The 17,448-nt window shown below is 38.2% G+C and overlaps 1 protein-coding gene across 1 annotated transcript; it reads left to right on the top strand.

The window, feature by feature from the left end:
* Window positions 1-460: 460 nt before the first annotated feature.
* Window positions 461-11,932, top strand: LOC146370401 (histamine N-methyltransferase-like). Its single transcript, XM_084908294.1, has 7 exons — window positions 461-1,580; window positions 1,671-1,813; window positions 3,172-3,224; window positions 4,539-4,646; window positions 5,250-5,380; window positions 5,795-5,888; window positions 6,415-11,932. The coding sequence occupies exons 1-7, from the start codon at window positions 1,515-1,517 to the stop codon at window positions 6,765-6,767; spliced, it is 948 nt and encodes a 315-aa protein (XP_084764420.1). The 5' UTR covers window positions 461-1,514; the 3' UTR covers window positions 6,768-11,932.
* The last annotated feature ends 5,516 nt before the right edge of the window (window positions 11,933-17,448 follow it).

Raw genomic sequence — 17,448 nt, 5'->3', positions numbered from 1 at the left:
TATAACTGAATTGTTTATAACTACTGTTTGTTATGAGTCTCACAAATAAGTCGTAAACTGCTTCGGACATTAGCTTTAGATTTCACCCTCGTATCATTTTTAATGAGCTGTATTTGGCAGGCTTCGGTGCTCCACTGCCAACCCCATTATGTTGTTTTCATTGGAACATGTATTAATCAAAATCTAAAAGTAAACAGAACATTAAGCAGTTCAGTTTTCCATAAAGGCTGATCTATTTTAGATAAGCTGAAAGGTTGTAAGCTGTTTGTTATACAGAAAAACTTGAAGATGATATTTATTTTAATGTGAGAAGTGGATGAATTAAAGACGCCTCTTATACTGGACGTGTATAAAGCTGAAGTAAGTTACTTATACAACTGATTCTAAGATGAAGCTGTCACAATAGCATTTTGAAATTAAGATGGTTTATACATTAAAAATAAATTGTTTTCCTAGATGAGTGGCTGTAGCTCAGGTGGCAGAGCAGGTCAGCCACTAATCAGAAGGTCGGTGGTTCGATCCCAGGCTGCCTCCTGGCTGCATGCCAAATATCCTTGGGCAAGATACTAACCCCATGTTTGCCTACTGGTGGTGGTCAGAGGGCCCGGTGGCGCCCGTGTCCGGCAGCCTCGCCTCTGTCAGTGCGCCCCAGGGCAGCTGTGGCTACAATGTAGCTTGCTATCGCCAGTGTGTGAATGTGTGTGTGAATGGGTGAATGACTGAATGTAGTGTAAAGCGCTTTGGGGTCCTATGGACTAGAAAAGCGCTATACAAATGCAGGCCATTTACCATGAGTAGATTCATCGTAATCATGGCGTTGTAACTGATTTGGGGATTGTTTACAATAACTGTTACAACCTTTTGCAGCTTAAATATATTTATGCTCCAGAATGTCTTTTCAGCTCAACAGCTTGTGCTGTTAATATTTATAAAATGGTAAAGATGATGTATGCTGTGGCAGCAGATGTTCTGCAGACACTACGATATAGCTGAACTTTTGGCACCATCTTGAGGACAACTTTACTTACTGATCTGCAAACACAACCATGTAACCATGACATGTAATGTATGAAATCATCTAAAGCAGTGTCTGTGAAGGTTCTCAGTCATCCAGGTCATCGTAGTCTAAAGAGCTTAGAAAGAAAAGCATCTGGACTTCTTTAAGTTGCTTCAAGATGCTGCAACCCTCATTCAAGAAGCTTCTTCAGTTCTAAATCTAGGACCAGAATCTTAGACCATCTAAAGCGGTGCATACTTTGCATATGTTTGGTTAGTGTTAAGGGCAGGTGAGGCCAATTGAACAGGTTGAGGAAAGCCCACTATTTCTGTTCTACAGAGAAAATGTTGAAGCCCAGCCCATTTATGGGAGAGAAGAGAAACACCACAACTTAAAAGAAGGGGGAGAGCAGTTGGGTCTCTGCTCTCATTCACCACAACCAGTCCAACAGTTCGGGACGCCCACTATTTGTGCTTTAGAGAGACTTCTTTGAAGCCAGCCCACTTTGTGCGAGGGAATGTCAAGTGTGCAACTCAAAAGAAGGGGAAGAACTCGATTTCCACAGAGGCTACAGCTATTTAAGGTATTTTTTTATTCTTATGATGTAACTATATAATTAAAGTGTGGTGAGCAACTTGATTATGTTGTTGTTTTTGATTTCTGTGCATTGCAGGAATCAGTCATGGCTGCAGAAGCACAGCACACTTGTTATGAGGGTGACAATGTCCACATTTTCCAGTTCTATCTGGAACACTCAGGAGAGCACAAGGCCATTGTGCAGTGTGTTAACAATCTCCTAGCAAGAGAATTTAAAAGGTACAGCAGGAAATGAAATGCTTGAAGTAATAACCCATAGTCCAAGCTAAGAGTAGGGGACAGACTGCTCATGCAGCACTACAGTAATGACTGTACTCAAGGGTTGGAATGTGAAAACTTTGACGTAAGTTGCATCTGAGTCCTCCACTTGTCGACAGTAGATGCTTTATACTGTCTGAAGTTCCACCACAGTATGGTCTCTGCTAGTTTATGGAAAGTCGTTTGAGCATTTATCCATTTAGTTAGCCAGGCTTAAATTGTTGCCTTCCTTATGTTACGTGCTGTTTTAGGGAATGGGGTAATTTAGCCCACCAGGGTCTGTGCAGATAACTTCAAAATGTCTTTTTAAAGGCAGAAGAAATTGCCTACAATTTCATGCGAGCTGCAGTGCACGCACACAATCTGAATTTTCATTCAAAAACTCAATTTCTTTCAGATTGTCCCTACTATGTCAAAACAACCCATTTGGTGCTAAATTGGATCAGCCTGATGGATGATGCTATGCTGTGATTGGTTATTACATTTTTATCCGTATTTGTCACACAGCTATTTAAAACAGACGGGAAGACTAGAAGAAGGGTTTCTTGTCTCTTTCACTGCCGCACAGCCCTTTTATAAAAAGTTTCTTTTCACCATGATCTCCTGAATATCCACAATTTGTCTGTTGAAATAATGTTAACTTGTGCTCAGCAAGACTGGTCATTTTTTAATAAACCCCCTGAAAGAATTCAACAGTACACTTGCAGTTTATCCTTTACACTTGTCTTTATTCACTTGATAGCACAAACATCTACTGTTTACTTAACTAAATGTACCTCACCAACTTATTTATTAAATGAAAAATGCTTTGAGATATTCTGTAGTCTGATAGTTTGCAATAGATTAAATTCCATATTGTAAGTAGAGGTGAAATGCTTAATAACAAAAAATGTATGGCTTTCAGCTTTTACATTTTCATATTTTCCTTTTAGATTTTGTGTTCGTTTAGAGGTTTGGGCTGATCGTTTTGAAAAGCAGCTGTCATAATGCTCTTGCTTTGAGCTCTGTAATTAGTTTTCACAAAAGAAAGCATCCATGCTTTCAAACAGTCACTTCCTAGATGCTCTTTTTAGACCACCATTCAGGAGTGAAGCTGTTTTAAAAATTAAGCAAGCAGCTGAGCCGTGTATGACCCACTGAACTGCCAACCCATCTATTCAATGATCCAGTCTAGCACCAGCCATAATAAATTAGACAGCTATAACACAGAGGCTCCATAGTGCAATTTTGTAAGACCGTAATTTTCCAGCATACATCTTGTGACATACATACTGTACACTTTCTTTAACGGTTTATTAACGTTCTTATTTTCGATGCAGGATTGGAGAGGGTAAAAGCAGCCTGGGCGTTCTTGGTGTTGGAAGTGGTGGAGGTATGTGATCAAATATAACAATAAGTGTAATATTAATTGTAGTAGCATTACTGACCATTGTATATGTGTGCTGTGGTAGTTCTGGCTTATTTTGTCATATGGCAGTGTGAAGTGGGCAGGAAAACTGCCCAAAATGCAGACTCTCAAACAGGACTGAACTCAAAACTCTTTAAGCTTTATTACTGGAAATACAGAGGATATGAAACCAAACTGGGGAAAACTAGGAAACTAACAAACAGGCAGAGTATGAGGGAGATGCAGACATAAATGCACACAAGGGGAAATGAGGGAACAGAACACAGGTGGGAACACAGCTGAATGTAATCTAACTAATGAGACAAGGAAGCAAAACTGAACATAACGCACACAGCACAGGAGGCTATCTAAGTAACAAAGGAATTATGAGAAACACACACTGAGACACAGACTGACTAAATACAGGCAACAGGGGGAGCGAGAGAACTTAACATGCATAACCAGACATGATGGACTACACAAGGAGGCACAAATAACTTACACAGGAGACGTTGGAGAAGACACAGAAGCAAGACCGAGAGACTGGACATGAGAGGGATCTAAATGATTAAACAAGGGCTAGGAACTAGAACTTAACAAAACTCAGAGGCACTCTAAACTGAATATCAGCATCTTAATATTCTGCAAAAACAAAATAACAAACTCAAAAATGGGTCAAAGACTCAAGACCATCACATATTTACTTGTTTTAAACCAGTGGTTCTCTGTGGCAGTCCCCACAGATTAAAGTGGAGCAGCTGAACGAACAGGGTTTTTTGAAGAAAAGAGTTTTCTGATGTTGTCATGCTGACCTTTATTTCACTAAAATGTAATCCTGGATACTTTTTTTTTTTGGGTTTCTGAAGTGGGGCATGCCAGAAAAAGTTTGAGAATCGCTGTTATAAAGCTCCAATTAAACTGATTACCATGCCCTTCAAAGGCGTGCAACAAAGAGAATTCATAATAACAGTGTCTGTGGGGGCATTAATACATTAAAGTAAGTCACTGTCAAAGCTATTGCAGATTGCACTTGGCTCCACATATGATCAATAAAGGTCATAGATCACTGCGGTTATTGCACAATGACATCAAACAACAAACTGTTAATGATTCTGTTAATCAGAATGATAAGAAGTATTACACACATCTGCGTTATATATATTTGACTTTTCTAAATAAATTTCAGGGTTTTTTTTATGTGTTCTATACAATATGTTTTGGAGCATTTTCATTTTAAAGCGTTATGTGGAGCCACAGGTGTTCAAAATCTTCTTACTTCCTGATTTTTTTTTTTCCCAGGTGAGGTGGATGCTCAGATCCTCACACTGCTGCAGTCTGTATTCCCTGCTGTTCCTATTACTGCTGACATTGTGGAGGGCAGCTCTGAACTCTCAGACAACTTCAAAGGTATTTACCATTCACATTCACACCACATGTTGAAATATTTTTACTCTATTTTCAGATGGGTTTCCTCTTCAGGCTCTTCTTTACCTTTCTGAAAAACCGATGTATTAGTGCCAGTAGTGAAAGTACTAACATTATCAGCTGACATTTAGAGCTTTCTCAAAATGCCAAAAGAAGTCAGTAGTTACTTTGTGTGTTGTTAAAATTCATCATGCACTCATTTGTGTTGCAGTACCTGAAAATTGTGTAAAACGTGCATACATCGTCATCTGAAATCATTTGTATCACTTGTATTGTCTGTTGTTATGCATAGGAACAAACCCCAAACTACTGATACGTCTGCTGATGTTACTTTCATGTGAATGCATCAGATGTTTTTTGGTTCTTTGTTTTGTGGTCTTCTCATGTACACCAACGAAGAAGACTACAATCGCATCTCCCAATATTTATTTTTACTTTTCTTTATATGTTCTTAAAGTAGTTCATTCTCTTAAATGATGTCTGCCAGCGTTTTATCTCAGTGTAATCAGTGTTTTGATGTATCGCATATACATAAGCATAGATCTCAATGTTATTGATGGCTATTTGGTTTTGTTCATCTTAAAGCTTTGGTAGCAAACACTGCCAGTCTTCAGAAGATCCCATTTGGCTGGAACATCATGAGCAGCGAGGACTATGTAAAGCAAGTGAAAACGAAGGGCGGGATGAAGAAATTTGATTTCATACACATGATTCAGGTATTACGAGTTTTCCTTCTGCAGATTCATGGCAAAAGAATAGCGGGAACACATTGCTGAATTCTAGAATTTGCTTTGTCACTCTATGGTGTCTTGTCTTCTCGCCTAAGGTGGGATTGTGGTGAGCTAAAATCTACTGCAAACTATAAAGTATAAGTATTGTAAAGTGTAATATCCTTGTCTGACTCTGTTAACAATGAGATATATTTGGGTCCTCACTAAATCCTGCACTACTGCTTGAATTCAGTGGGGACCACAGTGGGAGTAGAGTGTATTCTGACAGATAAATGTGTAATTAGTGTGATAAATTGTCAAGCAACTTCTGACAAAATGTCCTGGCAGATTTATTGTAAATGATAACACTTAATTCATTCAAGCTTTAGAAAGTTCTCCCCATAATGTTCCCCCGTACAGATGATCTATTATGTGGAAAACCTTTGTGAAACTATCAGCTTTTACCACAGCCTTCTAAAACCTAACGGCAGACTTATGATCATCGTCGAAGCAGGTAAGCCGAACTTGATTTTAATTATCCTTAATTAATTAGTCCGCAGTATAACAGTTTAAAGGTGTCACATTCAGATTGTGTGAATGTAAAGAAAGTATACTATAAATTTTTGAGACCATATTCAGCATTACTCAGAAGCAAACAGTTATATGTTTGTTTTATGCTCCTGTTTTTACCAGAGATGAGCCTTGTTTCAAACATATTTTTTCTCTTTGCGCTGGAAGAATGGTGCCCTCTTGGGGTTATATTTTGTATATAAAATCCATATCTGAGCATGTTTGTTTTGTATTTAATGCATTTGAAGGGGAAACTTAAAAACAGCTACTTTAGGTTTAAATTTAAGTTGAATTAAAGTTTATATTCCATTAATAATATTGAGTTATTATATTTATAATGAAGTTCTGTTAGCTTTGCACATAGCTGGCCTTCAAGGAGCTACTTTTTACTTTTATATTTTGAGTAAATTCTCTTTTGTTTGAAGTATTTTTTTATTCAGAAATGTGATTTTCAATATCACACTATCCAGCCAACAGTGGATGGGACACCTTGTGGAAGACTTACAGCAAGGAGCTGTGTGTAGGTGTCATTAAAGAGTACCGTTCATCAGCCGAGGTCATTGCCTGTCTGGAGAGCCTGGGTCTGAAATACGATGAGCATTCAGCTCCCAACGCCTTCGACATTACCGAGTGCTTCAATCCAGGCAGCTGCCATGGAGAACGCCTGCTGAGTTTCATGACAGGAAGCGACAAATTCCACGAGTCCTTCACCCCAGAGATCAGAGCGGGCATGTTAGATCTTCTAAGGAGAAAGTGCAGCACAGAGAAGGATGGCAAAGTGTTGTTCAACAGCGATCTGAGCTGCATTCTTGTTCATGCTTAAATATATGCTGTGGAGAAGTGTCCATCTATTCCGCTGGATCTTTATTCTGCAAGTTTGTCAGAAAGAATGAATAAAATCAATATAGCTCAGTTTATCTCGAGTGAGTAAAAGTTGTGGCTGTACAAGAAGACACATACGTTTAGCTACTAAGTCGCTTTGATCAAACGTTGGCCTTTTTCTAATCTGTAAGGAAGTTTAGTATTGGTATGACCTTTCATGATAAAGTCTCTATAATCTATATCTTTACAGTTAGAACAGCGCTAATGTGTGGAAAAGGTCAGCTCTTGTGATAGAGCCACAGAAAATAATCACCCGGCTTTACAAAGTTTTCCAGTTATTGCTCTATATTTACAATTTTTTTTATTTTTTTCAGCCACCAAGGTTGTTTTGTTCTCAGTTGAATCTTAAACCTAAAGAAACATTGGATGCCAGTGTTGTTTCACATATGCAGCATCTGTAGCCTAATTAGGCAGCTATTCCGTTTTTAATTAAGTGTTAATATGACATTATGGTTTGCAGCAGATTTAACCTTTTTCATTTTTATCTTACAGTATAAAAAAATAACAAAGCACTTTATTTATCAGCAAAATGAAGACAACTTTTGGTATAGTCTTTGTTGACACAATGTATTTTCAAATGGGATTAAAAAAAAACATTCCAAAAGATACTAAATACAAAAAAAGAATATTTATTTTATAACATTAATTATCACTGATAGATCATACATATTGAGTTATGCTGAGCTGGCAGGTCTTTGCTGAACTCTGATTAAGGATTTGATTAGCTGATCAATATTTATCATTGTGCACAATCTGATATCCATGAGGTGTCACATGATTAGCTAGTTCAAACATGAGTTCAAAGAGGGTATCTTTTTTTTAATTTAAATAAACTGCTGTTCACAATAAAGCCTGCAGATGGTGCTGCAACTCTCAAAATGCAGGTGAACCTGCATTATGCTATGTTGCACTAACTCCACTTGGTGGCATGCTATCCCTACATTCAGTAAGGCCATGACAGCAAACGGTGGAAACTTTTATTAGCCATATCAGTGTGCTTAATATTAAGTATTTAATTCCCGAGCTACCAGTGGTTATTTGACTGTTACATTTTCAGCCCCCACTCGCCCAGTTATTTCATTTCTACACTGGCGTTATGCCATCTGCTGTGGCCACATACGCACAAAATCCAGTGGAACGGCTGAGGTCTTGTCTCAAGCTATCTGGCAAATGTATTCTGGCTGTTCATTTACCTCATTAGCTTTAATAGATCAGTAATTGAAATTCATCAGAAATTCTTGTCAGTGCACTCCCCCCTGATGTCAATGGGCTTTCAGCACCTGCTCAGGCTCCATTACTGGGGGTCCTCGCTGGGCCCTCTCATACCACAGAGTGACAGAGCATTAGTCACAGAGATAATCAACCTCAATACACTGCTTGCCACTAATGTTCTTCAAGAACTATTTACTTCATGTGGCAGTTGGTGTCTTATCAGGGTAGAAGTTCTCCACTAGATAAATGTGATGAAATTTTTATAGATCACCTTGTTGTCCAGGTGATTGATTATACTCAGAAGTGCCGAACAGCTGGGTATTGTCATATTATTAGCTGGATATTGTTTTTATTTACTTCCTGCCACCTGCTTATTAGCTGATGTCATAATGACAAGCCACGTCTTTGAAGGGTGCGTGATGCAGATTTCTATTTGCTTATGAAACTCACTGGCTTTTTATTATGCAGACGATGCAGAGAAAGCTGTGGGTTCCATAACTACTTTCTTCCCATATTGGCCATGCAGCACGCTGGTCAGATGTCAGATGCTGCAGTAAAATTTTAACATGATTGAGGAAGCCTCCAGGTGAAAGTCTTTCTCAGAAAAGTGATCTCTCCGGTATGGCCATCTGGCGGGCAATCAGAGCTGTGTCTTCAATCTTTAGGGGCAATGAGGAAACAGGCCATGTGTTCAAAGTGTGACTACTGTTATGCCTTAAATTATGTGCTAGTCATGTCCCACTAGTAGGGCTGTTTTTAAAATTATTTTCTTGGCTCAGCAAACGTCTTTGGCACGTGTTGTTAGGCAGAGATATGCTTCATTCACAGCTGCTTTAATTCTCCTGTAATTAATGAATTTAATATATCACTGCTAAAAAGTATCACATGTAAAATTTAAAAGCTAAACCAGAGTAAAACAGAAAAACGATTTTAAAAAACAGCATTGTTTTTGCTCACTAGGAGATACCATCGTCACACCTACTGCACCTAACGCGTATAAAGAAAGTACCTTGTTATTTTGTTGACCATAACTTCACACCATTTGTTTTCACGTGTAATAGGTGCTGGTAGTGCACATACAGAAGCAGTGTTAACCCATAAATATAGCAACTGCGGAGGTCAAGTAATGTGCATTGTTTTCCATATGCGTACCTTTATTCTGCTGTAAAATGGTTTCCAACAGTCTTGCTGATACTAGTGTATCCTAGAATACTAAAGCTGGTAGGGATAAACCTAATCCCAGCCACTAAATGCACATTTATGATACCAGTGCTTACATTTATTTGTAAAGGCAAATAAAAACGAAAGCAGCAGTGACATTTTTGGTATTTCTCTAATCTGAATTCACACGGTTTGGCCAAATTGACTCTTCAGATGTCTATCTTCTTTAATAATATAGCCTCTGCTCTGGTTTACTCTGTATGGAGAGCCACTGCTGGCCCAGAAGCATCTTCTATCAGCCATTATGTCAGTGTGTAGCCCTCTTTGAGAAAAGAGCAGGACATAAACCGGCCCTAAAATACATCACACACACTTTAATGGGCAGAGGCTGCGGCTGGGCCTTGAAATATAGCTCTGATACCGGTCCTGTAAATGGCCGTCCTCTGCAGCATATTTCATTCTAGAGAATTAGTCCTGTTTAGCAGCCGTTGTTATATAGCAGCTGTCCTCCATAGGTCTGAGTACAGCAGAATATGGCTATTTGATTGATGATTCCCGGGACTTTTCTTAGTTTTTAATTTTATCTAACATCAATTAGCAGTCGATAGAAAACAAGGTGGAAATTCCTGCTGCAAAATTTCTCTTCTCTTCAAGTCGGTGCAAATTCTGCTGCGCAGAAGTGATCTTATAGAATCAAAGGTTTAAATCAATCCAAGGCGATTAACTACAAATCAGAAAGGGTGGAATGGGGTAAGTCTACTCTAATCAAGTTTACCTTTGTCTGTCTCATTAATCTAGCGATTCAAGGCCTTATAGCCTGATGTACAGGACCGTTCCTGTGGGTGTGAATATGGAGAATTGCCACAGATAAGATATGGCACCATATTTATTCCAGAAATACCATCAGTGGGACAGATAAAGCAGTACAAACACGCCACTAATTGACCGCTTCTGTTCATATTTTTGATCAATTACAGATAACACACATTTGATGATTTCATAAATCATACTAGTTTAGACCTTTTTTTTTCTAGCACAGTCGTTTAACTTGTGTCGAGAGGAAAAAAGTTGAAATGAAAAACGGGCCACTTTAGAAGAATTCTATATGTGTCTGACAAACAGTGATAACAATTTTGTGAAACAACTTGATATTTCTCTAAGCCATGCTCTTTTAAGTCAATATTTGCTGGTTTGATGGAAAAAAGAAAAAACAGACACTGTCACTTACTCGCTTTGTCAACTGGGAGAGTTCCTGAGGGCAAGCTCCTCTTTAATTACACTCTGTGACGTTTACCCCCACTAAATGCCCCTCACAAGGTTCAGGGTTTGGGGCTGTGCTTGTCATTGTGTGGGAAGTGGAAGAAGAGTTTTTTTTAAAAAGGAAACCTAATGCAGAATAAGAGATTTTTCTCTTGAAGTTGTTGCTCAAATAGGGTTTGTTTGATATGCAAGCTGTGCTTTTATTAACTAATAGGTTTCTCTGACATGATTAGAACAGAACTATTTTTTATTTATATTAAAAAAAACATTTGCATACTTTTAATGTTCATAATACTATAACTATGGATTGTGTACACTCATATGTTTAACTTTAGTATATCCCGGGCCCTATAGCCACACTGGTGATGTGGGTCAGTCTGCCTGAAAGAGCTGTTCACCCTGCAAGAATTTAATTAGTCTAGGATTCAATGGAAAATAAATAAGTAATGTTTAGAGGTTTAGCGATGCTGTTGCAAAGGATAAGAAAGGAAATATGCAGGAAACACTGAGAAATCATTGAGTCGTGGCTTGGAAAATGCCAAAATAAAGATACTGAATGTTGCCATCCTAACTATCAGTGACTTCAGTGTATCGACAGAGGCCTTTCAACACCCTTATCGTTTGAACCCTATAGATGATATCAGCTATGTTTTATTACTGAAGATGATGTCTTTCTCTCTCTCCCTCTTTTGCAGCTATATTAGTGAAGAGATACAGGACTTGGAGTAAAAACTGATCATGAAACAGAGCAATCCTGCCAGAAGTTAATACCAGTAGCAGGGATATTTGTACTTAATCCCTGTCAAGAGAAAAAGAAAATAAGACCTTACATTTCCCCGCAGATCTGCTATGGCTTTATTATTCCTCATTGCATTAATCAACTTGTATCTCGTCTTTTGCTTTTATTAAATGCCGTTTCTGGCTCACATCCATTCATCGGACCTTAAATATCCTCCATCTCTTGGGTCTGAGCTTGATTGTGCATAGGAAATGAAGTTGGAAACTTTGGAGCTCTATTTAAAGCGCGAGTCCCTGATGCGACCCCTCCCTGCCTTAATAACTTATGAACAGGATCCTCTGGTCCTTATTTGGCCTCATAGTGTTTCTGGCAAAATCAGTTATAAAGAAATGTGAAACTGTTGTTTCTTTGTATCTATAAACAGGTGTTTATAGCCCCGGTAAGAACCTGAACACAATAAAGATGGTCGCTGATCTTGATATATTGTAGTGCAGGTGTGCTGGGGTATATTTGTCATCTGATGTTTGTTTCTTTAAGAGAGGAAATGATTAAATTCTATAGAAAAATGTGATTAGATTTTTTCTGAATTACACATAAGCAGAGAACCAACTGGAGAATATATGCACAAGGTCAGTGTTGTTACAAAAACATGAAGAGATTTAGATTTAAAAGATTGCTGACTTTGGTATATTAAACAATCAAACACTTAGCATTAGGGAACAGAGAAAATCATTAACGGATGTCACTCTACCTCAGTGCATTTGTTGCAATAGTACTTTGATATTTTTGTGCCAAATTTGTATTTTTTTTTTTTTTTTTTCACTCAGTCCTTACAAGATTCGATCCTACTTGCAAATCAATAGAGGTATTGATGGGTGTCAGATAAAAACCATTACGGCAACCAGCTCTAATTCTTCAGCTGAATTGATTTCATTTTAAATGATCCATGTACATCCAGTGGAGCACACCACCACTGTGAGTGTGTTTTACCTTGACTTCATGCGAGAGAGACGTTATTCATCACCAAGAGAATGTCCCTTCTTCACACCCCAATAAAAAGCAGAGAAATGAAGCTTCTGTGGGTGCTGTCAACCCAACACTGCTTTATAAAGGATGACACAATTATATTTTACCAGCTCACCAAAAATGCTGACAAGCCCTGGTTCAATAAAACACAATTCTGCACCTAGAGAAGCATGCTGGTTTCTGTGCTATGGAGTCATAGCTCATGAACTACAGAATGTCATAACACTGAAATGCTCATCGAAGACATCAAACACATTTATTACAATTAAACCAGAGGAAGTGGGCATGGCAATGTTAGGAACCCAAAGTAATATAGTGTGTACAGATCTAGTTTAAGGGTTTCAGTGTTGCAATGCTCCAGACTCTTTGCATGACGGTCTCTTTTGCTGGGAAAAAGCTGCTCTGCTCATAGACAAACTTGAACCCCATATTTTCTTTCTCAGAAATAAACAGATGACATTTGCCTGTGAGCAAACTGAAGTTAATGCTGCATTACCATCTATCAGTCAACTTGAAAAACACTTGTCTAAAGTATGATGGAGGATGTGTCGACAACATTAAAAGACGACTGCTTCCTAAACCTGAAATCTTGCAAATTCAAAGACAGCCGGCACGATGCTCCAGACAGCCGACCGTCAACGCCCTGCTGTTTGACGCTTACTAGTGGCAGGATATTGCTGCTTCTTAGCGGACTGCGTGTTTTTTCCTTGGAGAGAGACACATCTGGCTCTGGATAATCTCTCCTTAGTCTTCTCTGTGTAATGCATGCAAAGCTGTGCTCCATGTAATTCCCCAACTGCTCCTTTTTTCTCTTCCTTGACAAGTGTAAAAAGGCCAGTAGTATAAAGTATATCGCATACAGTGTTAGTAACCTGGTCTTACTTTTAGCCATGTTGCTATATATCCACACAGATATATAAGTGCAAGTAAAGACTGGTAAGAAGTTTTATCCATTTGCATGCATCTTTTGGGGTTTTTTTTTTTTTTCCATTCCAATTTCTGTTGCTTAAAAGGACAAGCCCAATAAAAACAAATTTGCTCAGGAGAGAAGACTACAATACTCAATGACAAAGTGAAGGCGGCTCAAGATGTGGTGGTATTATTATTCTTGACACAAGTAATATATAAACATGCCATAATTATGCTTTGTAACAGGAAATCAGGACAAATTGAAATTGAACATCATGCAATGTTAATGTTAATGAAATGTGCGGTGCGTAGTTGGATGCCTCCAGCCTGGAATATTATACGTACTTGCACCCTCACTTGTTTATTTATTAACAGAGGAATTGTCTGCTTCACTTGCTATCACTGAGGCTTGACAGCTGCACAGTCCAGGTGATGCATGAGCCAATATGTGGACTGGAGAGGGTTCAACGTCGCACATCAATATGAAAATCAGTTTCTGGCAGAAATAGCCCAAGGCAGTACATCCAGCACCAAAAAGTGACTAATCTTAGGGTCATAAACCCTGCACAAGACGCCCAGGGTCTTTTTTAGAGAGACAGAATTCAGAAATGCCATCATTTTCCATTCCACAAGCCAAGGACCTCATTCCTTGCATTAGCAGATTTCTTTTAATAGTGTGTGAAATGGCAGGGTTGCCAGAACTAAGCAAGAGCAAATAAAAGAGAGAGAGGGGGGGATAGTGAAAGGTGACCTTAGTCTCTGGAGCGCCAGATTAAAACTTCAAATGCTCAGCCAGTGGCTCTCCTAAAGAAGCAAAAAGACCATAGGCACAATGTTACAGTAGATGGAGGTGGCTGCCAAATATCATCTTCTTACAGAAAGGGATTATGTATTTCACAAGGCAGTGGTGGTCCCATTGGTGGGAATATTAGTTCGTGTATTGTTCTCCAGATCTGCATATATTTCTGTTTATTTTTTTTTTCTTTTCATGACTTTCAGAACTTCTTAGCAGTAGTCTGGTTTTAAAAAGGAGGCTTTTTTACTTTTTCATTTTTGGATACAGTAAATTTACATACATGTGTATTTGGCTCAGTGTACTGTAAATAAAAAATACCATTAAGTTATTGGTAGTGCAACACATTTAATGGTAGGCCTACTAACAATAGAAGTCTGATATAAGGATAATATAGAAATTAAAATCACAAGGGACTGTTTTTTACTGCTACTTACTGTATTTGTCACAATGTAAAATGTACATTTCTGGAAAATGGATTTCTCATATGCTGATCAGCCAGCCCCCAAATTGTTTTCAACTTACTGCCACCCCTTTGAATGACTGGGCATCACATTACATAGGTGATCAGGCAGAATTCTCGATTCACTCCAGTGGCTCGATAATAACTCTGCTCACTTAATTACTCAGTTTCCCTGACAAAAAAAAAAGAATGAAGTAATTTTACTCATGAGGAGAGTGAAACAAAAGCTTTCCAAATCCTTGAATGGATTTCTATCTCAAAGCTCATGGTGGAGACATTTTGAACTGTAGCATCAGCGGGTGCTTTAATTACTGTTCAATGACTTTACTCTGAGTCCTTGACCTAGTTTAGATTCCTTATCAGAAACAGCCATGCTCTGAGAAAAGATTACTTTTTAAACTTTATAAAGAGGGCAGGCAGAAAACAAGCTAATGCTATTGCACAAATACATGGAAAGGGACACAGCCCAGAGCAATTTGGAAAGCAATAGCCCATTCCAAGATGTGGCATCGGGCTGGCATCCACACAGCTCTTAAATTCCTTTCTCGAGCCAGATGGCTATGGAATTACACATTTTTTAATCTAAAGCATGAACGTCTGGAGGCTTGGGGAAATCTTCTTGGGATGGCCATTTTGGATTTATTTGCAGAGGAGGCAGTCTCTTGCCCTGGGGGCAACATTTGATGGTTAATATAAAGTTTGACACTGAATGTCCTGGGTCCACTTGGTGTTACTCTGACAGATAACTTAAACTTCCACAGCATGCTGCGAAGAGAGTCCAGTAATGAACAATGTCTTCTTTTTTATTTGTTTTTGTTTGGTCTGAATAGTCTATAAAGCATTTATAATTATGATAAGCACCTTAAATCCTAATAACAGTCGTGTGATATTTTGGCATCTTTAAACACTGTTTCCAGCTTATTTGTTAGCTTAATCTTAGGTTAGCATAAAGGAAAGAAAACTAGCCAGTGTAGCATTTAATACTCTTTGTTGAAAAAACGACAACACAAATAAGTAATTTTTTTTATATCACAGAAGAAATAAACATGAGTGAGAAATATGAATTTGACCTATTAATATTGTGACCTCAGGCGGTCCAGGTTGTGGATTTTGGTTGAAGCTACAGTGTCTCGAGGCTGGAAGGGAATAATCTCAGGATGCCCATTTTGGATTTATTTGCAAAGGAGGAAATCTCTTGGCCTGGGGACAACATTTGACTGTTAACTTCAAGTTTGAAATTGAATTTCCAGGTTATACTCTAAGAGTTAAGTCAAACTTTAATGGTACACTGTATTCGGATGATTTCAGAAAATAAACACCATTTTTTGTTAGTCTGATCAGTCTGTGGATGATATGAACATTAGCCTTACACCTGTAAACCAATAGTTGGATATTTAAGTAAACCAATACAGTTGCTGTTGATCATGAAATTAAAAATGATGCAGTGCTTTTCTATGATGTTATAGGTACACAAATGCAAAAAAAAAAAAAAAAATGGGTCAATTTAGCCCATTGTTAAGCAGTCGCTAGGCAACAGGGTGAACCTATAATGTATAATTCAGCTTTTGTGGCTACAAATCTGCCTTGAAATTAAAATGACAGGATTTTTTTTTTCAAATGACAGGTCATTTTAGCCCATTGCTAGGTGGTTGCCAGGCAACCAGGGAGTGTATAATGTAAAATTTTGTGAATGTTACCGTAACTAGATGTTACAGTGAGGGAATAAATGCTTAAAGAGGGTCACTTTAGCGCAATGCTCGCTTGTTGCTAGGCAGCATCGTAACATCATGATATGTCAAATTAGATAACCTTCAAAGGCCTAATATGTACCTGTGTCACAAGTTTGAATGCTTGACACAAAGGAATCGGAATACTTTATTAATCCGTCAGGAAATTATGTGGTTACAGTTGTTCCAAGACAATAACAGTAACAAACTGAACTAAATTAAATAATACAATATATTACAAAAAGTTTGCAAAATAAGAAGTCAATAAGAAATTGCTCTTACATAAACAAATAGCTCAGTTATAAATATCTAGAATATTACAGAGGTGAAATATATATGATATATATACATTTTGACATTGTGACCTTCTACTTTTGGTCACAAAAGTACTGAACAAACTAAACTACATACATGAAGAGTATTGATACTCTGATACTGATGGGCATGAGAATGGAATCTGTTTTCTCTTCCAGCTCACAGAAAGTGCAGAAAGCAAATTGTACTTGTCAAAAGTACGACAACACAATCCCCTTTTTTTCTCAAGATTTCTTTGGGAAGAGTACAGAGATTTTAGTGTATTGTGGTGTAGTCAAAATGGGAACAATACATTATTTTACTGTAGTTAACTCTCCATAGTTTCATGTCTTAAGTCCACACACAGTACCCGCCCTTTCTCCACAGGCAAGAAAAACAACAGAACCATCACCAAACTGAACTCTCCGCTAATCACAGGCGTGCTGTCTTACAAAATTGTATGTGATAGGTGACTAGACTCAGAGTGTGAAAGTTTATAATGTATTCAGTTTCATTCAGTGCTACTGCCTCAGTAATACAATATAGATAGACAGATTGTCTGCTTTTTTGTATGGATTTGATTATTAAAAGCATCATTTTGATTAAAGAGCTTGCACACATGTTAATTTATAGCATCTGTGGCATAAACCTTACACTGGGTAATACATTTGCTAATCAGTGTGTGTGTGTGCATGTATCGGTCGTGACATACAGCTTGGAAAATCATCAGAAATTGAAAAAGCATTTCTTATTTTCCTAATACCAAAGAATATAAGAAAAGTTGACAGGTACTCAGCAGTCTTTTTTCATGCTGAATACAACACTGAGCAATCCACTTAAAGGTTAATTAGAAAAATTATCTGTTGAGCTGAAAACAAATGGTACCATGGAGTCCCCCTGCTGGCAGACGAGTTAATCTATGGCAGGTCTCCTCGCTTCTCCACCTGCGATCTGTCTCCGTCACTCTGCTGACAGTCCCTGTGAGCCACTGAGAGGATACGCTCCATCGCACCACTGTGACTAGCCTGCTAATGAATA

Source organism: Perissodus microlepis, chromosome 16 (genome assembly GCF_051167445.1).
Source record: "Perissodus microlepis isolate ML-2025 ecotype Zambia chromosome 16, ASM5116744v1, whole genome shotgun sequence".
In the NCBI taxonomy this organism is placed as follows: Eukaryota; Metazoa; Chordata; class Actinopteri; order Cichliformes; family Cichlidae; genus Perissodus; species Perissodus microlepis.
Note: the sequence above shows the minus strand (reverse complement) of the source record. Positions and strands in the feature narration are given on the sequence as shown.

What these genes read in the sequence shown, in the direction of transcription:
- LOC146370401 (XM_084908294.1), top strand. Translation starts at nt 1,515, where the DNA reads ATGTCAAGTGTGCAACTCAAAAGAAGGGGAAGAACTCGATTTCCACAG. An exon ending in ACTCTCAGACAACTTCAAAG is followed by an intron (nt 4,647 to 5,249) that starts GTATTTACCATT and finishes TTCATCTTAAAG; the next exon opens with CTTTGGTAGCAAACACTGCC. An exon ending in ATTTCATACACATGATTCAG is followed by an intron (nt 5,381 to 5,794) that starts GTATTACGAGTT and finishes TCCCCCGTACAG; the next exon opens with ATGATCTATTATGTGGAAAA.